The 21,513-nt window shown below is 43.9% G+C and overlaps 1 protein-coding gene across 5 annotated transcripts in view; it reads left to right on the top strand.

Annotated features, from left to right (window-relative positions):
• Nucleotides 1-21,513, top strand: part of ERMARD (ER membrane associated RNA degradation) — a 153,615-nt gene that overhangs the window by 86,493 nt on the left and 45,609 nt on the right. For all 5 annotated transcript variants that reach the window (XM_068231840.1, XM_068231841.1, XM_068231838.1 and 2 more), the window contains 2 exons: nt 16,249-16,278; nt 20,565-20,633. In XM_068231840.1, the coding sequence (XP_068087941.1) occupies nt 16,249-16,278; nt 20,565-20,633 (99 nt within the window). The remainder of the gene's footprint in view (nt 1-16,248; nt 16,279-20,564; nt 20,634-21,513) is intronic.

Genomic DNA, 21,513 nt, shown 5'->3' with positions numbered 1-21,513 from the left:
AGAGAAGTGAAAATGAATCCAATGATCACCACCAAGGCCATTCTGGCGAATCTGGGCTCTGATGGTGGCAATGTCTCAAGGCAGACAATCCCATAGGCTCTATATTACCCAGATACGCCCCTGTACACAAGCAGTTCAGGATAAGCAAGTACAGAGCAGAGTGCCAGGTAGTGATGCAGCAACAGAAGCCAAGCTAACTGGACTTCTGGTGATACTGCAAGGGGTGTGATAGTCTTAAATAAGAAGTCCAAGTGATTAACTGCAAGGGAACACCTGTTGATCAGAGACAAATGTCCAAACTGAGATACTTCTTATTGTGGTGAAACTGTGAATTGCAGATACATTGTAAGGATAGCAGAGCCACCTGCTGGGGACTAAAGATAACATCAGCAGGTGAAGCAGGGTGCAGAAGTGTTCATAACAATTTTGTACAAAGCAGAAAACTGTGCTTACTGTAAGTACAATTACACTTTCAGTCAGAAACAAATTGTCTGGTAAACAAGCACATACCCAATATATTTATAGGAAGAACCCAAATATTCCCAGGACAGCCTCTATTGATTAAATAAAAGTATTGCTTTGGATCAGCACATACCCGCAGTAAGGCCCCATTTATACTTAATCATTTGCTCTCAGTTATAACTGAAAGGACAAGTGATTTTCGAAACAAAGTCCCATGTTTTCCTATGGCACCTTTCACACTTAAATGGGCACCATGGCGAAAAATTGTAAAATTTAAAATATGTGTAAACATAGACAAATAAGAAGTACGGTTTTTCCAGAGTAAAATGAGCCATACATTACTTTTCTCCTATGTTTCTGTCACTTACAGTAGGTAGTAGAAATCTGACAGAAGCGACAGGTTTTGGACTAGTCCATCTCTTCATAGGGGATTCTAAGCTAGGCTTTTATTCTTTATAAAGATATTCCTTATAAAGGATTTAAACAATGATGCTGTTCAGCTTCCCTGCTCCCTACATAGTTTTTTGACTAAGATAACCAGAGAAGTACATAGAAATCCGGGCACCAGCCAGCAGGATATGCTGCAAACACCTTTTTATTCCATCCCCAAGATCCCTGACAGAATGATTGTAGAGGCCTAACAGCCGTTTCACAGACAAAACTGCTTCTTCAGAGGCAACAATAAACAATACAGTGGCAGAAAACACAATTATATACATTTCGTAATAGATGACAGTCGGCTTACCGCACTTCCTGAACGCCCCACCGCCGAGCGCGCACCGAGTAACGGGCGCCGCCCCGAGCCGCTGATTCGCAGGCAGGCCGTGACGTCACCCTTTCGGGAGCGTCTAACAGGCAGCGCCTGATTGGTCCACAGGGGTTCCTGACGTATCCCTTTCGGGAGCGTCAGGTCAATGGAGCCTGATTGGTCCACTCTGAGTCAGGTGACACCTCCTCCACTTCCCCTAATCCAGTCTTGCGCAGCGGTATCGGTGGGGAATACGGGCTGGCGTCTAGTTGTCTAGGCGACCAGTCCAGAAGCGCGGCGTACCTGCAAGAAATACAAATACAAAAGGCAATTTAAAAACAATAAAATAGCAAGGCAGCGTATATTACATTTAATTATCAACCTTAAAGGGATAGATCACATTACTAAATAGAACACGGAATTTACAGTTGTATATTTCGCTCAGTACCTATTAGACAACAAGAACTCCCTCCAGACTCATCCCTCCTAGGGAATAGCAGACACACCAGCCTGGGCAACGGGACAAAGCAAGGGGTACCCCCCTAGACTGGGAAACCCAGATTACACTGAGTATATATCCCACTTTAGTAAGCCCAGACATAGGTGGAACATGGCCTGAGAATCAGTATGCTTTACTAATTCCAGGGGTCGAGTCTAGTGGGGACCAAGGGGGGGTGGTGAAGTATTTAGAAAGAACAAGAAGGAAAGATGGTGAGAGGGGAGAGAGTTTAGGGAAAGAGGCAGGATTACAAGGCAGCCAGTATTAGTGTTTGTCCAGAAAGCACCATAGCTCATTTCGTTCATTTAGTCCCAATCTCCCACATGCCTCCGTTTGTGAAATAAGTCTAGCTTCTTCTCTACGTAGACACAACTCACGATTTCCACCCCTATGTGGGGTATCTACAGTTCTGAGACCACAGAAGCGTAGGCAATCAGCATTGCCCTCATGAGCTTCTCTCACGTGGGAAATCAGTCTACCTGCCCCCTTTCCAGTCTCAATCGATTTGTAGTGTTCTTGAAACCGTTGTTTGATTGGTCTAGTCGTTTCCCCTATATAGAATCTTCCACAGGGGCAGATAACCACATATACAACAAATTTCGATCCACAATGGATAAAGTCCTTAATTGGAACTACATGTCCTCCTAGGGAGATTGATTTACCTGGAATAAACTGGTGGCAATGTGTACAGTTCAAGCAACGGTAATTCCCTGTGGGCCTCATAGCAGTAAGCCAATTCGGTTCCCTTTTAATTAAAAATTCACTATTCACCACCCAATCACCAATGGTTCGGGCTCGGCGAAAGGCGACTAGTGGTCGTTCACTTAGGGTCCCCCCCCAGGTAGATTTTGACCTCAGATCGATCCAATGTTTATTGATCACTTCCTTGATCTTTGGAGCCATCGGGGAATAGTTGAATATAAACGGAACCCTACTCACAGTTCCTTTGCCCTGGTCCACACTAGGTGAGTTATTCCTATTCTTCTTCCTTTTCTTCAAGAGGTCTCCCCTTCTTTTTATATTGGCCCTATTAAAGGCCTCGACCAGCAGCGAGAGGGGGTATCCCCGGTCTAAAAATCTCCTTACCAGCTCCCTACTTTGTTCCAAAAAATCCTCCTGCTTACTATTGTTACGTTTTAATCGCAGGAATTGGCTGTAGGGTATCCCATCCAAAACATGTTTTGGATGGTAGCTGGAATAGGATAATAGGGAGTTTGTCGCCGTGGACTTGCGATATCCTTTGGACAATAACATCTCCCCCTCCACATACAGGTTCAGATCCAGGAACTCCAGTTTTTGACCTCCCCATACCCCTGTGAATCTCATATTCAGATCATTGGTATTCAACCATTCCACAAATTCATAAAACTGTCCTTCTCCTCCAGTCCATACCATCAGCACATCGTCCATATATCGATGCCAAGAGCCAATGGCGTGGCGATAGGGGTTCGCGGCCGAGTAAACATACTCTGCCTCCCAATGGGCCAAAAACAAGTTGGCAAAAGTTGGGGCCACCGATGTCCCCATCGCCACGCCAGAGGACTGCCTGTACCATTGATTATTGAACAAAAAGGAGTTGTGAGTAAGCACAAAAGTTAAGCACTCACCCACAAACTTAACCCATTGCTCATCCTTCCCCTGTTCCATGAGGAAGGTTTCAATGACCTTCACCCCCTTCTTTTGGGGGATTCTGGTGTACAGGCTTTCGACATCGATCGAGACTAAGCTGTAGTGATCTTCCCATTTGATGGTTGGTAACAATCTCAAGACGGCCAGAGTGTCAGGCAGATGAGAAGGAACTCTCTCTAAAAACGGTCTAAGTAAATAGTCAAGATACTTAGACAGAGGTTCCGTAACTGAGCCTCTGGCCGACACAATTGGCCGTCCCGGAGGATTTTCAAGACTCTTGTGGACTTTTGGGAGGAAATACCACACGGGTTTCTTGGGGAAGTCAGGGAGGAGTCCCTCACCAAGTTTGCGGGTTAACCAGCCAGCCTCCACCCCCTTTCTCAAGAGGGAGGTTAATAGCTTTTTATATTGCTGTGTAGGGTCTCCCCGCAACTTTTCATAGAACCCCTCCACTCCCTCAAGTTGTCTCAAAGCTTCCCGTAGGTATCCCTCTTTCGACATTACCACAAGGTTACCTCCTTTATCAGCTTTTTTCAACACAATTTGATCATTTTGGCTAAGCCATTTCAAGGCTGCCATCTCTTTATCTGACAAGTTTTGTGTCCCTTTAGGGTAGATTAAAGCTTTGAGGTCACCCTGGGCAACTTTGTCAAACAGATCTATATCTGACCCAGGGGTAGGGGGGAAGTCCCTGGTGGACCTACAGGGGATAAATGGTGATCTTGCTTCCTCAATAGCAAAGTTCATTTCACTCTCTACCTGTATTTTTTCATTTTCTTGTAGGAGTGATAATAGATCATTAAATACCTGTAGATCTATCCCTGTATTCGGTCTAAAAACACCCAAGTCGTTGGGGGTACACAATGACGGGGTTACCTCAGAATATCCTTTGAAATGGAAGGTAGAAATGTTTAGCCTTCTGACGGCTTTATACCAATCCACTTCAAATTGGAATTTGTCAAACCCACAGCTTACAGAAAAGTTTAAGCCCTTACTTAAAAGAGTATCACACCCGTCGGGGAGTCTAACCCCTGAGATATTAATAATCTGGAGGTCATTCTCACCCATGGAAGAAGTTACTTCTTCCTCCAGAATTTGCGACCAGAAGTCCCCTGGCGCCATCTCACCCTCTTTTGTGGCGGTCCTGCCGGATTTCCTCCTTCCCCGCCTGATCTTGGGTCTAAAGGGGCTCCTGCACATATTTGCTGTGTGGGGATTGGTTTCTTTGGTGTGTCCCTTGGTTTCTCAGGGCTGGAGTCCGATCCGGAATCTGTGGTCCAGTATCCACCCGGCTTCCTTCGTTGTCGCTTTGGTCTAGATCCTGGGTGGCTTCTACCAGTTGGGCCGCCTGATTGTCCCCACTCAAAGATTCGTCCCCTTTTGAAATCTTCCTCGTCACGTCGAAACTTCCGAAGTTTACGTTCTTTTATGTTGTCCTGAAGTGGTCCCAGACGTTTGTCCACTTTTGCAATAATTTCGTTATATTGAGTTCCTGATGTTAATTGGTTTAATTCCCTCTTACAATCGTCTAGTTCCTGTGAGACCTTATTATATTCCACTTCACTCCGTCCCAGCACGATTTTCTGTAACTTGAGCGCATTGTCTAGTTGTTGCGCCTTCCATGTTTTCATAAATTCAGGATCGTCCCCATATTCAATCGCCTCGCTATACTTGCGAAAACCTCTTGCTGCAATCTGCTTGTCCTCGTATCTTTTCAATGTAGCAACAGTCCAGAACAGTTGCAGTTCTTTTTCGGATAGTCGATTGAGTCTTTGTTCTGCCACTCTCACGCCAAGGGCCTTGCTTGAATCCGAGCCCTTAGCAGTATCTGTCAGGAAGGTCTGCCAATCACAGCGGCCGGCTTGAACTGCGGTGGTTAAGGGTCCAGTCCCACTTGTGGACGGTCCTTGTATAGATTCATCACCACCGCCACGGTCCTGCATCTGTGCTCAACCCCAGAAACCAGCAGTAACACAATTGGAGAAAAGAAGTACACAGGGTGGCACTAGATGCCCTGATCGGCAGCTCCAAGGGGGTAGCAAGGCTTGAAGGCTGTGCCACCAGATCGAGTGAGTGATGATTAAGATACAGGCGGCCCAACTGGTAGAAGCCACCCAGGATCTAGACCAAAGCGACAACGAAGGAAGCCGGGTGGATACTGGACCACAGATTCCGGATCGGACTCCAGCCCTGAGAAACCAAGGGACACACCAAAGAAACCAATCCCCACACAGCAAATATGTGCAGGAGCCCCTTTAGACCCAAGATCAGGCGGGGAAGGAGGAAATCCGGCAGGACCGCCACAAAAGAGGGTGAGATGGCGCCAGGGGACTTCTGGTCGCAAATTCTGGAGGAAGAAGTAACTTCTTCCATGGGTGAGAATGACCTCCAGATTATTAATATCTCAGGGGTCAGACTCCCCGACGGGTGTGATACTCCTTTAAGTAAGGGCTTAAACTTTTCTGTAAGCTGTGGGTTTGACAAATTCCAATTTGAAGTGGATTGGTATAAAGCCGTCAGAAGGCTAAACATTTCTACCTTCCATTTCAAAGGATATTCTGAGGTAACCCCGTCATTGTGTACCCCCAACGACTTGGGTGTTTTTAGACCGAATACAGGGATAGATCTACAGGTATTTAATGATCTATTATCACTCCTACAAGAAAATGAAAAAATACAGGTAGAGAGTGAAATGAACTTTGCTATTGAGGAAGCAAGATCACCATTTATCCCCTGTAGGTCCACCAGGGACTTCCCCCCTACCCCTGGGTCAGATATAGATCTGTTTGACAAAGTTGCCCAGGGTGACCTCAAAGCTTTAATCTACCCTAAAGGGACACAAAACTTGTCAGATAAAGAGATGGCAGCCTTGAAATGGCTTAGCCAAAATGATCAAATTGTGTTGAAAAAAGCTGATAAAGGAGGTAACCTTGTGGTAATGTCGAAAGAGGGATACCTACGGGAAGCTTTGAGACAACTTGAGGGAGTGGAGGGGTTCTATGAAAAGTTGCGGGGAGACCCTACACAGCAATATAAAAAGCTATTAACCTCCCTCTTGAGAAAGGGGGTGGAGGCTGGCTGGTTAACCCGCAAACTTGGTGAGGGACTCCTCCCTGACTTCCCCAAGAAACCCGTGTGGTATTTCCTCCCAAAAGTCCACAAGAGTCTTGAAAATCCTCCGGGACGGCCAATTGTGTCGGCCAGAGGCTCAGTTACGGAACCTCTGTCTAAGTATCTTGACTATTTACTTAGACCGTTTTTAGAGAGAGTTCCTTCTCATCTGCCTGACACTCTGGCCGTCTTGAGATTGTTACCAACCATCAAATGGGAAGATCACTACAGCTTAGTCTCGATCGATGTCGAAAGCCTGTACACCAGAATCCCCCAAAAGAAGGGGGTGAAGGTCATTGAAACCTTCCTCATGGAACAGGGGAAGGATGAGCAATGGGTTAAGTTTGTGGGTGAGTGCTTAACTTTTGTGCTTACTCACAACTCCTTTTTGTTCAATAATCAATGGTACAGGCAGTCCTCTGGCGTGGCGATGGGGACATCGGTGGCCCCAACTTTTGCCAACTTGTTTTTGGCCCATTGGGAGGCAGAGTATGTTTACTCGGCCGCGAACCCCTATCGCCACGCCATTGGCTCTTGGCATCGATATATGGACGATGTGCTGATGGTATGGACTGGAGGAGAAGGACAGTTTTATGAATTTGTGGAATGGTTGAATACCAATGATCTGAATATGAGATTCACAGGGGTATGGGGAGGTCAAAAACTGGAGTTCCTGGATCTGAACCTGTATGTGGAGGGGGAGATGTTATTGTCCAAAGGATATCGCAAGTCCACGGCGACAAACTCCCTATTATCCTATTCCAGCTACCATCCAAAACATGTTTTGGATGGGATACCCTACAGCCAATTCCTGCGATTAAAACGTAACAATAGTAAGCAGGAGGATTTTTTGGAACAAAGTAGGGAGCTGGTAAGGAGATTTTTAGACCGGGGATACCCCCTCTCGCTGCTGGTCGAGGCCTTTAATAGGGCCAATATAAAAAGAAGGGGAGACCTCTTGAAGAAAAGGAAGAAGAATAGGAATAACTCACCTAGTGTGGACCAGGGCAAAGGAACTGTGAGTAGGGTTCCGTTTATATTCAACTATTCCCCGATGGCTCCAAAGATCAAGGAAGTGATCAATAAACATTGGATCGATCTGAGGTCAAAATCTACCTGGGGGGGGACCCTAAGTGAACGACCACTAGTCGCCTTTCGCCGAGCCCGAACCATTGGTGATTGGGTGGTGAATAGTGAATTTTTAATTAAAAGGGAACCGAATTGGCTTACTGCTATGAGGCCCACAGGGAATTACCGTTGCTTGAACTGTACACATTGCCACCAGTTTATTCCAGGTAAATCAATCTCCCTAGGAGGACATGTAGTTCCAATTAAGGACTTTATCCATTGTGGATCGAAATTTGTTGTATATGTGGTTATCTGCCCCTGTGGAAGATTCTATATAGGGGAAACGACTAGACCAATCAAACAACGGTTTCAAGAACACTACAAATCGATTGAGACTGGAAAGGGGGCAGGTAGACTGATTTCCCACGTGAGAGAAGCTCATGAGGGCAATGCTGATTGCCTACGCTTCTGTGGTCTCAGAACTGTAGATACCCCACATAGGGGTGGAAATCGTGAGTTGTGTCTACGTAGAGAAGAAGCTAGACTTATTTCACAAACGGAGGCATGTGGGAGATTGGGACTAAATGAACGAAATGAGCTATGGTGCTTTCTGGACAAACACTAATACTGGCTGCCTTGTAATCCTGCCTCTTTCCCTAAACTCTCTCCCCTCTCACCATCTTTCCTTCTTGTTCTTTCTAAATACTTCACCACCCCCCCTTGGTCCCCACTAGACTCGACCCCTGGAATTAGTAAAGCATACTGATTCTCAGGCCATGTTCCACCTATGTCTGGGCTTACTAAAGTGGGATATATACTCAGTGTAATCTGGGTTTCCCAGTCTAGGGGGGTACCCCTTGCTTTGTCCCGTTGCCCAGGCTGGTGTGTCTGCTATTCCCTAGGAGGGATGAGTCTGGAGGGAGTTCTTGTTGTCTAATAGGTACTGAGCGAAATATACAACTGTAAATTCCGTGTTCTATTTAGTAATGTGATCTATCCCTTTAAGGTTGATAATTAAATGTAATATACGCTGCCTTGCTATTTTATTGTTTTTAAATTGCCTTTTGTATTTGTATTTCTTGCAGGTACGCCGCGCTTCTGGACTGGTCGCCTAGACAACTAGACGCCAGCCCGTATTCCCCACCGATACCGCTGCGCAAGACTGGATTAGGGGAAGTGGAGGAGGTGTCACCTGACTCAGAGTGGACCAATCAGGCTCCATTGACCTGACGCTCCCGAAAGGGATACGTCAGGAACCCCTGTGGACCAATCAGGCGCTGCCTGTTAGACGCTCCCGAAAGGGTGACGTCACGGCCTGCCTGCGAATCAGCGGCTCGGGGCGGCGCCCGTTACTCGGTGCGCGCTCGGCGGTGGGGCGTTCAGGAAGTGCGGTAAGCCGACTGTCATCTATTACGAAATGTATATAATTGTGTTTTCTGCCACTGTATTGTTTATTGTTGCCTCTGAAGAAGCAGTTTTGTCTGTGAAACGGCTGTTAGGCCTCTACAATCATTCTGTCAGGGATCTTGGGGATGGAATAAAAAGGTGTTTGCAGCATATCCTGCTGGCTGGTGCCCGGATTTCTATGTACTTCTCTGGTTATCTTAATCATCACTCACTCGATCTGGTGGCACAGCCTTCAAGCCTTGCTACCCCCTTGGAGCTGCCGATCAGGGCATCTAGTGCCACCCTGTGTACTTCTTTTCTCCAATAGTTTTTTGACAGTTGGACAAAGCAACTGCCATTCACTAAGTGCTTTTGAAAATAAATAAATCCCTGAAAATCTCCCCACGAAGAGATGGACTAGTCCAAAACCTGTCACTTTTGTCAGATTTCTACTACCTACTGTAAGTGACAGCAACATGGGAGAAAAGTAATTTATGGCTCATTTTACTCTGGAAAAATGTACTTCTTGTTTGTTTGCACGCACATATTTTAAATGTTACAATTTTTCGCCATAGTGCCCCTTTAAAGAGGAACTCCAGTGAAAATAATGTAATAAAAAAGTGCTTCATTTTTACAATAATTATGTATAAATTATTTACTCAGTGTTTGCCCATTGTAAAAACTTTTAAATCCCTGATTTACATTCTGACATTTATTACATGGTGCCATTTTTACTGTTGGCAGGTGATGTAGCTGCTGCATGCTTTTTTGGCAGTTGGAAACAGCTATTTCCCACCAGGGACGGATCTAGGGGGGGGGGGGCAAGCGGGTCTCTTGCCCCAGGCGCAGTTTGTTGAATTCTTAAAAAGGCGGCAAAATTTGGATGGGGAATGGCAGTTTAGGCGCCTAAACGTGACCTTGCCCCAGGCGCAACTTGGGGCAACTTGGTCTAGATCCGTCCCTGTTTCCCACAATGCAACAAGTTTCACAGACAAGAAACTGCCAGGAGTACCACAGTCCTCAGAGTTTCTTGTGGGAGGGGATTCACCACAATATCAGTCATACAGCGCCCCCTGATGGTCTGTTTGTGAAAAGGAATAGATTTCTCATGTAAAAGGGGGTATCGGCTACTGATTGGGATAAAGTTCAATTCTTGGTCGGAGTTTCTCTTTCACGGTTTAACTGAAATCTTTTTCACAATGCATTGCTATGGAGAAGAAAAAAAAAACGCGTACCAACTGATTAAGTGTAAACGGGGCCTTACACAACCACTCATTTACTAACCTTGCAGCACATTCACTGTAGTGTGATATGGTGAAAGTAAAGAACATTTGCCACATAATATCAGACACTTAAAAAAAATCTGCTTCAGGTTAATTTGATCACTAGTCTCCTGTGTTCTCCACAGATCTCCAGCTTTATTAAATTAGCCACATTGCCTTCTTTACAGATTTTGTATATATTGCTTGTGGTAGCCCATCTATGTTGTTATTGTTGAAGCAGTAGAATGTTGTACCTTGTTAGCCATCAGTAAAAGCAAGGACGTTCATTGGCTAACTTGGAAGAAAAGCAGTAAGCTTTCGACTATGAAGCCTTCGTCAGACTGATTCCTGTATACTGACAAAATTTAGAACACAGCTTATATACTGGACATTGATAAGGAGATACATTGTTTTCCAGTCAATGTCATTGGATGCCTCATTACAACATCAAGAAGGTCCCACAGGGATGCTAGGTATTTTATGACAAAAAAAGAAGATAAGACCACTAGCCTGCTTGACCATCACATTCCACAGACTTAGTGTGATGAGGAGACATTGTAACTCATTCAAACCTAAGTTGGTCAGTTGGCTACATAAAATATTTGTTATAGGCTAAAGCAGATTGTAGAATTTAAAACCCTTCTTACCAGCACAAGAATTAAAAAGCAAATATGGCACAAGAAATAAAAAAAATAAAGGACAGTGGGATTTAAAATCCATCATATCTGCACAAGAAATTTTAATCCTTATTTAAGCCTTCATCTACAGTTTTGAACCAATGCAGTTTGAAGCCACCCATTAATACAGTGATGAGAAGATCACTTAACCACTTCCCGACCGCCCACTGCACAAGGGCGGCTGGAAAGTGGATCCCGCAAGGACCGCCGCATGTACAATTGGCGGCGGTCCTTGTACGGGCATGGGCGGAGCGATCGCGTCATTCGTGACGCGATCAGCCACCGGCGACTGGCTCCGCCCCCCTCGCGCTGTAACCCACCGGCCGTTCGGAAGCGCCGGTGGGTTACTAGCACCCGGATCGCCGCATACAAAGTGTATAATACACTTTGTAATGTATACAAAGTGTATTATACAGGCTGCCTCCTGCCCTGGTGGTCCCAGTGTCCGAGGGACCACCAGGGCAGGCTGCAGCCACCCTAGTCTGCACCCAAGCACACTGATTTCCCCCCCCCCTGCCCCCTGATCGCCCACAGCACCCCTCAGACCCCCCCCCCCCCCCGCCCACCCCCTAGAACACTGTTTGCACCCAATCACCCCCTCTAATCACCCATCAATCACTCCCTGTCACTATCTGTAAACGCTATTTTTTTTTATGCCCCAAACTGCCCCCCGCTCCCTCCTGATCACCCCCCACCCCTCAGATTCTCCCCAGACCCCCCCCCCCCCCCCCTGTGTACTGTATGCATCTATCCCCCCATGATCACCTGACAGTCACCTTTCAATCACCCATTAATCACCCCCTGTCACTGCCACCCATCAATCAGCCCCTAACCTGCCCCTTGCGGACAATCTGATCACCCACCCATACCAATAGATCGCCCGCAGATCCGACGTCAGATCACCTCCCAAGTGCATTGTTTACATCTGTTCTCTACCCTAAACACCCACTAATTACCCATCAATCACCCATCAATCACCCCCTATCACCACCTGTCACTATTACCCATCAGATCAGACCCTAATCTGCCCCTTGCAGGCACCCAATCACCCGCCTACACGCTCAGATTGCCCTCAGACCCCCCCCCCTTATCAATTTGCCAGTGCATTATTTACATCTGTTCTTCCCTGTAATAACCCACTGATCACCTGTCAATCACCCATCAATCACCCCCTGTCACTGCCGCCCATCAATCACCCCCTGTCACTGCCACCCATCAATCAGCCCCTAACCTGCCCCTTGCGGGCAATCTGATCACCCACCCACACCAATAGATCGCCCGCAGATCCGACGTCAGATCACCTCCCAAGTGCATTGTTTACATCTGTTCTCTACCCTAAACACCCACTAATTACCCATCAATCACCCCCTGTCACTGCTACCCATCAGATTAGACCCCTATCTGCCCCTAGGGCACTCAATCACCCGCCCACACCCTCAGAACGTCCTCAGACCCCAGCCCTGATCACCTCGCCAGTGCATTGCTTGCATCTATTCCCCCCTCTAATCACACCTTGAGACACCCATCAATCACCTACTGTCACCCCCTAGCACACCTACCCATCAGATCAGGCCCTAATTTGCCCCGTGTGGACTCCTGATCACTCGGCCAAACCCTCAGATCCCCCTCAGACCCCCTTCCGATCACCTCCCCAGTGCATTGATTGCATCTATTTTCCCCTCTAACCACCCCCTGAGACACCCAACAATCACCTCCTGTCACCCCCCTAGCACTCCTATCCATCAGATCAGGCCCAATACAACCTGTCATCTAAAAGGCCACCCTGCTTATGACCGGTTTCACAAAATTCGCCCCCTCATAGACCACCTGTCATCAAAATTTGCAGATGCTTATACCCCCGAACAGTCATTTTGAGACATTTGGTTTCCAGACTACTCACGGTTTTGGGCCCGTAAAATGCCAGGGCGGTATAGGAACCCCACAAGTGACCCCATTTTAGAAAAAAGACACCCCAAGGTATTCTGTTAGGTGTATGACGAGTTCATAGAAGATTTTGTTTTTTGTCAAAAGTTAGCGGAAATTGATTTTTATTGTTTTTTTTTCACAAAGTGTCATTTTTCACTAACTTGTGACAAAAAATAAAATCTTCTATGAACTCGCCATACACCTAACAGAATACCTTGGGGTGTCTTTTTTATAAAATGGGGTCACTTGTGGGGTTCCTATACTGCCCTGGCATTTTAGGGGCACTAAACCGTGAGGAGTAGTCTAGAAAACAAATGCCTCAAAATGACCTGTGAATAGGACGTTGGGCCCCTTAGCGCACCTAGGCTGCAAAAAAGTGTCACACATGTGGTATCGCCGTACTCAGGAGAAGTAGTATAATGTGTTTTGGGGTGTATTTTTACACATACCCATGCTCTCTGTAAATGGACAATTGTGTGTAAAAAAAAATCAAACAATTGTCATTTACAGAGATATTTCTCCCACCCAACATGGGTATGTGTAAAAATACACCACAAAACACATTATACTACTTCTCCTGAGTACGGCGGTACCACATGTGTGGCACTTTTTTTACACCCTAAGTACGCTAAGGGGCCCAAAGTCCAATGAGTACCTTTAGGATTTCACAGGTCATTTTGCGACATTTGGTTTCAAGACTACTCCTCACGGTTTAGGGCCCCTAAAATGCCAGGGCAGTATAGGAACCCCACAAATGACCCCATTCTAGAAAGAAGACACCCAAAGGTATTCCGTTAGGAGTATGGTGAGTTCATAGAAGATTTTATTTTTTTGTCACAAGTTAGCGGAAAATGACACTTTGTGAAAAAAAAAACAATTAAAATCAATTTCCGCTAACTTGTGACAAAAAATAAAATCTTCTATGAACTCACCATACTCCTAACGAAATACCTTAGGGTGTCTACTTTCTAAAATGGGGTCATTAGTGGGGTTTCTATACTGCCCTGGCATTTTAGGGGCCCTAAACCGTAAGTAGTCTTGAAACTAAAATGACCTGTGAAATGTTAAAGGTACTCATTGGCAGCGCGAAAAATGTGGACAAACATGTTCTTGATAAAAAAAACCCCATTCAGTGTATATTTATTGGTTTGGGTAAAAGTTATAGCGTTTACAAACTATGGTGCAAAAAGTGAATTTTCTAATTTTCAAGCATCTATGACTTTTCTGACCCCCTGTCATGTTTCATGAGGGGCTAGAATTCCAGGATAGTATAAATACCCCCCAAATTACCCCATTTTGGAAAGAAGACATCCCAAAGTATTCACTGAGAGGCATAGTGAGTTCATAGAAGATATTATTTTTTGTCACAAGTAAGCGGAAAATGACACTTTGTGAGAAAAAAAAAAAAAAGTTTCCATTTCTTCTAACTTGCGACAAAAAAAAAAATGAAATCTGCCACGGACTCACCATGCCCCTCTCTGAATACCTTGAAGGGTCTACTTTCTAAAATGGGGTCATTTGTGGGGTGTGTTTACTGTCCTGACATTTTGGGGGTGCTAAATTGTAAGCACCCCTGTAAAGCCTAAAGGTGCTCATTGGACTTTGGACCCCTTAGCGCAGTTAGGCTGCAAAAAAGTGCCACACATGTGGTATCGCCGTACTCAGGAGAAGTAGTATAATGTGTTTTGGGGTGTATTTTTACACATACCCATGCTGAGTGGGAGAAATATCTCTGTAAATGGACAATTGTGTGTAAAAAAAAATCAAACATTGTCATTTACAGAGATATTTCTCCCACCCAGCATGGGTATGTGTAAAAATACACCCCAAAACACATTATACTACTTCTCCTGAGTACGGCAATACCACATGTGTGGCACTTTTTTGCAGCCTAACTGCGCTAAGGGGCCCAAAGTCCAATGAGCACCTTTAGGCTTTACAGGGGTGCTTACAAATTAGCACCCCCAAAATGCCAGGACAGTAAACACACCCTACAAATGACCCCATTTTGGAAAGTAGACACTTCAAGGTATTCAGAGAGGGGCATGGTGAGTCTGTGGCAGATTTCATTTATTTTTGTCACAAGTTAGCAGAAATGTAAACTTTTTTTTTTTTCTTGTCACAAACTGTCATTTTCCGCTAACTTGTGACAAAAAAATAATATCTTCTATGAACTCACTATGCCTCTCAGTGAATACTTTGGGATGTCTTCTTTCTAAAATGGGGTCATTTGGGGGGTATTTATACTATCCTGGAATTCTAGCCCCTCATGAAACATGACAGGTGGTCAGAAAAGTCATAGATGCTACAAAATGGGAAAATTCACTTTTTGCACTATAGTTTGTAAACGCTATAACTTTTACCCAAACCAATAAATATTGGCTGAATGGGTTTTTTTTTAATCAAAAACATGTTTGTCCACATTTTTCGTGCTGCATGTACACAGAAATTTTACTTTATTTGAAAAATGTCAGCACAGAAAGTTAAAAAAAAAATCATTTTTTTGACAAAATTCATGTCTTTTTTGATGAATATAATAAAAAGTAAAAATCGCAGCAGCAATCAAATAGCACCAAAAGAAAGCTTTATTAGTGACAAGAAAAGGAGCCAAAATTCATTTAGGTGGTAGGTTGTATGAGCGAGCAATAAACCGTGAAAGCTGCAGTGGTCTGAATGGAAAAAAAGGGGCTGGTCCTTAAGGGGGGTAAAGCCCGCGGTCCTCAAGTGCTTAAACTGTGGCCATGTGAGCAGAAATGTGTGCACAACAGGAGATCAGCATATTCACTTTTGTTTTGTTTTTTCCTTTCCATGGTGTGATGGTTTTTCTGCTCATGTAGAGTTTATCTTGTTTCTCTTACATGTTATTGTTGCTACAGCCCAAGTGGTTTATAGTTTTTGGGGGTCTCAAGGTAGTTGATAATGCATTTCTGTGGTTGTGCGTGCGTGAAAGAGATAATTTGTCCTTAGTTGGCAGCCTCTTCTGGATAGCTTGGAAGCCCCCCACCTCCTCGTTAAGCCCTCTGTTCCAGTGGTGGGTCTATCTGTTCTTCTGGTAGTGTTCCCGGATGTGGACAAGCACATCTGGGCTTGCTTGAATAAAGTCCATGCATGCCCAGTAGAAACAGCTTTTTTTCCTCTGTACACAAGCGCTTCATTTATTGGGCACACGCAGACCTTACTAGCAAATAACCAATCAGAATGCTCTCATCCATGGCAGGAATGCAGCCACAAGAAACCTATTTGACAAGCTTTTGTTGAATAGGTTTAGAGGGACCCAGTTCTGGAATGGTGGCCTGCTGTAGGACCAAGGGGGCCATCCATAGGCTTCCCACTTCTGAGCTAAGTACAGTATGTAACTTTTTTTTTACATTTTTGATTACAGGTACGGTTTAACTACATTAATATTATCATAACATCCATGTGTTTTACATTGTGTTTTGTGCTATATCTAACATTCTACTTTTTGTCTTTCTTTTCAAGTCTAACATTCTGTACACAACTTTTGATGAGGTAAGTAATGTCTTTATTGGTCAATCCATAAATAATCTGCACAGATTTGATAACCAGATATTAAAATATACTTGCTGAAATACTATTCCTACAATGTAAAAAGTTGTTTTTTGATTTTTAGAAGTTAGCCGAAGGTTCTGTTCACACTATGTACGCTGCTGAACTGGCAGCAGACCAATGGATATGCAGAAAAGAGCTATACTTTCTTATAGGGAAGCATGCACCCTTTCAAACATGTCCATTTGCACCCTCTCCAGGTTTGTCCACTGCATTTTTGAAATTTACAAACCTGATTGATCGGTTTGATTTTTTTTTCAGGAAGCAGATGCCTTGCTATTCATACTGTAGTATTACTATTATCATTTTTATTTATATAGTGCCAACATCTTCCGTAGCGATGTACATAGTACAAAACAAATGGTGGGGAACATAGATGCATGAGAAGTTAAAAATTTTGTACAATAAGAACATCCAGCAAAAGAAATACATACATTGTTGATGAGTGGTTTTGAGACATCACCAGTACCAATTTATAAATGACATCACAATAAGAAACACTAGGAGGAGGTCCCTGCCCTTGCGAGCTTACAATCTAGAGGGGAGTGGGCTGGAGACATTATAGAAGGCGACACAAGGCTTAGCAGATGAGGCAGTGGACCTCCAATGCTACCTATTGCAAATTATATGCATTTTATAGTAGCAATAAAAAGTATATGAACCCTTTTAAATTATATGGATTTCAGCACATACTGGTCATAAAATGATCTGATCTTCATCTAAGTCACAACAATAGACAATCACAGTCTGCTTAAAATAATACCACACAAATAATTAAATGTTTCCATGTTTTTAACACACCATGTAAACATTAACATTGCAGATGTAAAAGGTATGGGAGCCCCTAATGACCTCTCCAAGAGCTAATTGGAGTGAAGTGTTAGCCAGCTATAGTCCAATCAATGAGATGCGATTAGAGGTGTTGGTTACAGCTGCCCCGTCCAATAAAAAACACACCAGTTTTGAGTTTGCTTTTCCCAAGAAGCATTGCCTGATGTGAATGATGCCTTGCACAAAAGAGCTCTCAGAAGCCCTATGTTTAACAATTGTTGACTTGCATAAATCTGGAAAGGGTTCTAAAAGTATCTCAAAAAGCCTTGCCTTTCATCAGTCCACCGTAAGACAAATTGACTATAAATGGAGAAAGTTCAGCACTGCTTCTACTCTCCCTAAGAGTGGCCGTCCTGTATAGATAACTGCAAGTGCACAGTGCAGAATGCTCAGTGAGGTGAAGAAGAATCCTAGAGTGTCAGCTAAAGACTTACAGAAGTCTCTGGCATATGCTATGCCAGAGACTATATGTTAGCGAATTTATGTTAGCAAATCTATGATACGTAAAACACTAAACAAGAATGGAGTTCATGGGAGGATTTTACAGAGGAAGCCACTGCTGTCCCAAAAAAACCCATTGCTGCACGTTTAAAGTTTGCAAAAGAACACCTGGATGTTTCATAGCAGTACTGGCAAAATATTCTGTGGACAGATGAAACCAAAGTTGAGTTGTTTGGAAGAAACGCACAACACATTGGGCGTGATTCACAAAGCTTTTTTCACCTGTTTTCCTCTTTCACCTTATCTATGTTACATTTTAAGCTCCCAAAGAGCAAAAATATAATATAATTAAGGTAAGAAAAGTAATATTGAAATGAAGTCAATAAGGAACAACTTCCTTTGAGTGATTATTTTGCTTGTAAATGTGCAGAACGGTTATTTTTATCAATTAGGTGAAAAATAAGTCATTTATGAGAAGTTTTGTGAATAGAACCCTATGTGTGGAGAAAATGAGGCACAGCACACCAACATCAAAACCTCATCCCAGCTGTGAAGTATGGTGGTGGGGGCATCATGGTTTGGGGCTGCTCTGCTGCATCAGGGCCTGGACGAATTGCTATCATAGAAGGAAAAATGAATTCCCAAGTTTATCAAGACATTTTGCAGAAGAACTTTAGGCATCTGTCCACCAGCTGAAGCTCAGCAGAAGATGTGCGTTGCAACAGGACAAAGCATAGAAGTAAATCAACAACAGCATGGCTTAAATAGAAGCCCGATTGAGATGCTATGGCATGACCTTAAGAAAGTGATTTACACCAGACACCCCAAGAATATTGCTGAACTGATACAGTTGTGTGAAGAGAAATAGTCAAAAATTACTCCTGACATTTGTGCACATCTAGTCTGCAACTACAGGAAACGTTTGGTTAAAGTTATTGCTGCCACAGGAGAGCTTCAAACAGTTGTTTAATCCTGGGGTTCACACCTTTTCCAGCTGCACTGTAAATGTTTACATGGTGTGTTCATTAAAAATATGGAAACATTTATTTATGTGGTATTGGTTTAGGCAGACTGTGATTGTCTATTGTTGTGACTTAGATTAAGATCAGATTACATTTTATGACAAATTTGTTCAGAAATCCATATAATTCCAAAGGGTTCAGATACTTTTTATTGCTACTGTATGTGCCTCCCTTCCTTCTGATTGCCCCGAACAGTGGCTTTACTGCTATTCCCTGCATCAATGTCCTCCTTGGAAGGTCGAAGTGAAGAGAGAGATGTGTCCCATCAAAATCAATGCAGTCTTTACCCCTCATACCAATAAAAGTTTACTCAACATCAGTGAATCTGAGTTAATGGCATATTACATCCCGGCATTAACTGGTATTAGGACATGCATTCGCTCCTGAGTGTAGAAGATACTATAATGGCACTTCAGAGTAGTGCAGCTCACCTGAACTTTACAGATACTCAGCCACTGTAAACCAAATCTGTGTAAGAGGTCAACATCAGCACATTATGAAAGAAGGGAACGCAGCTTCCTTTTAGTCATTGCTGTTTGTCTAACCTTTTTATAAGTGAAAAAAACAGTTTCTACATGATTAGATGATTAGATTTGATGAGTTTTTAACTAGTGTTAAGGTAGCCATACATCTTGAGATGTACAGGCAGATTCGACCAAGAGACAAATCTCTCTCTAATCCAATCTGATAAGAGTGACATCTCTCAGCTGCCCATACACCGCAGACTGATTCTCGATCAATTTCATGCTGAAATCAATCCGGTATCGGCCTGGTGTCGCCACACCCGACCACTTCGCCGCCCCAACGCTTTCCCCCTAATGTTAAGTGCCCCCCCAATGCCCTGTGCATGTTATACATTAGATTTATACTGTAGAGCTGTGTCAGATCAGAGATAATTCTCTTCAATATCTCCCATAGAGGTCCACAGTCCCTTTCGTTGTATTGAAACTTCACCTGGTTCAGCACTCAGGTGCATAGAGAGGGTCCTAATCCAGCTAAGACCCCCCTCGGCTGTGTTGGCTTCTCACCCTTGTGGTACTCAGAACCCAGAATGTACTGCGATCTGCGATCACACTGCCCGCTCTCTGTTTTGCAGGCGATTTCGCGCAGGCTGCGCGCACATCTCCTGCTTGGTGGGCGGAGCGGCGAGCGATCCCCGCTCGGGAGACTGTTAGACAGCGAAACCGCCTTCTAATTAACATGTACAGCGCTGCGATCTACAGCAGCGCTGTACAGGGGATACAGAAGCGATCCGCTGTGATAGGCTGAAGCCTATCACAGCCGATTGCTGTGATAGGCAGACGGAGGGAGGGAGGCTAATTTCCGTTTTGTTTTGTTTTTATTTAAATTAAATAAAAAATCCCTGGAAATTAAATAAAAAAGAATACAATACATTATTTAAAAAACAAACAAACAAACCTGGGGGCTATCAGACCCTACGCACAGAGAGCTCTGTTGGTGGGAAGAAAAGTGGGAGGGGGAGGAGACTCACTAGTGTGCTGTGTTGTGCAGCCCTGCAGCTTGGCCTTAAAGCTGCAGTGGCCTATTTAACAAAAAATGGCCTGGTCTTTGGGGGGAGGGGGGGTTAAGCCTGTGGTCCTGAAGAGGTTAAAAGTACAGCCAGGTATACAATGTTACATGCCTAAAACAGGAGGTATGTGCAAGTATTCAACTTCACATACACTTATACTATACTTTAGGGTGGCGTTGTATACATCTATATAGGTCTCTTTGCAAATATCACATACCATTTATAATTTTTCCAGAAACTACCCTGTACTTATAACATGCAGACATAAATAATACCAAAATGTAAGTTAAGGGGTTATTTTCCTTCATATTTTAAGATCCCACATTTGTGCAGATCAGCAGGTGTTAACTCTTAGGTGCTATTGTTTTTTCTTTTATAACGTGACTGATTCTTTTTCTTTATAGATTTTAGCAAAAGAACTAAATGATTCTTCCAACAACAATGTACCCAAAACATTGGGGGAATCAGCAATGGTAATATTTTACTTTCCTTGAAATATTCTCCAGTGGTGTGTAAAGCAAATAAAATTGTCAAATATGTAGAATAAACACAGCGCAGATGTACTCTTCTAAGTAGATATTAGGCTTCTCCACTCCTCCACCTGTATGCACTCAATGTGCAGATAGAGCAGACAGGGAGGCTTTTAGTGGAATGTACAAAAGTTTTATTGCTGGATAAAAAGGCATATACAGGCAATCCGAGGATAGGCACTTACTTTAAGAGGGTCCTAATCCACTTAGGACCCCCCTGGCTGACAGCGCTTCCCACCCAAACTGGTACTCAGGCCCCTCAACTCGATCCTGTATCTGTATTGCCCGCTCCTGTCCCGACTAGTTTCGGCTATTGCCGTCTTCAGGGGATAAACCAGGTTTATCCCCTGAAGACGGCAATAGCCGAAACTAGTCGGGACAGGATCGGGCAATACAGATACAGGATCGAGTTGAGGGGCATTAGTACCACTTTGGGTGGGAAGCGCTGTCAGCCAGGGGGGGGTCCTAAGTGGATTAGGACCCTCTTAACCACTTCGCGTCTCTGGGGTTTTCCCCCTAAAAAAACAGAACAATTTTCAACATTTCACACTCCTCCCATTCATATGCCAATAACTTTATCACTACTTATCACACATAAATTATCTATACCTTGTTTTTTTGCAACCAATTAGGCTTTCTTTGGGTGGTACTTTTTGCTAAGAACTTTTTTATTTATCTATGCATTATAATGGAAATATGGTGGAAAAAATGTAAAAAGTAATTTTTCCTTAGTTTGCAGCCATTATAGTTTGAAAATAAAAAGTGTTGCTAAAGATTAAATCCTCACATTTTATTTGACCTTGTGTCCTGGTTATTACAACAT

This window comes from Hyperolius riggenbachi, chromosome 4 (assembly GCF_040937935.1).
Source record: "Hyperolius riggenbachi isolate aHypRig1 chromosome 4, aHypRig1.pri, whole genome shotgun sequence".
In the NCBI taxonomy this organism is placed as follows: Eukaryota; Metazoa; Chordata; class Amphibia; order Anura; family Hyperoliidae; genus Hyperolius; species Hyperolius riggenbachi.
Note: the sequence above shows the minus strand (reverse complement) of the source record. Positions and strands in the feature narration are given on the sequence as shown.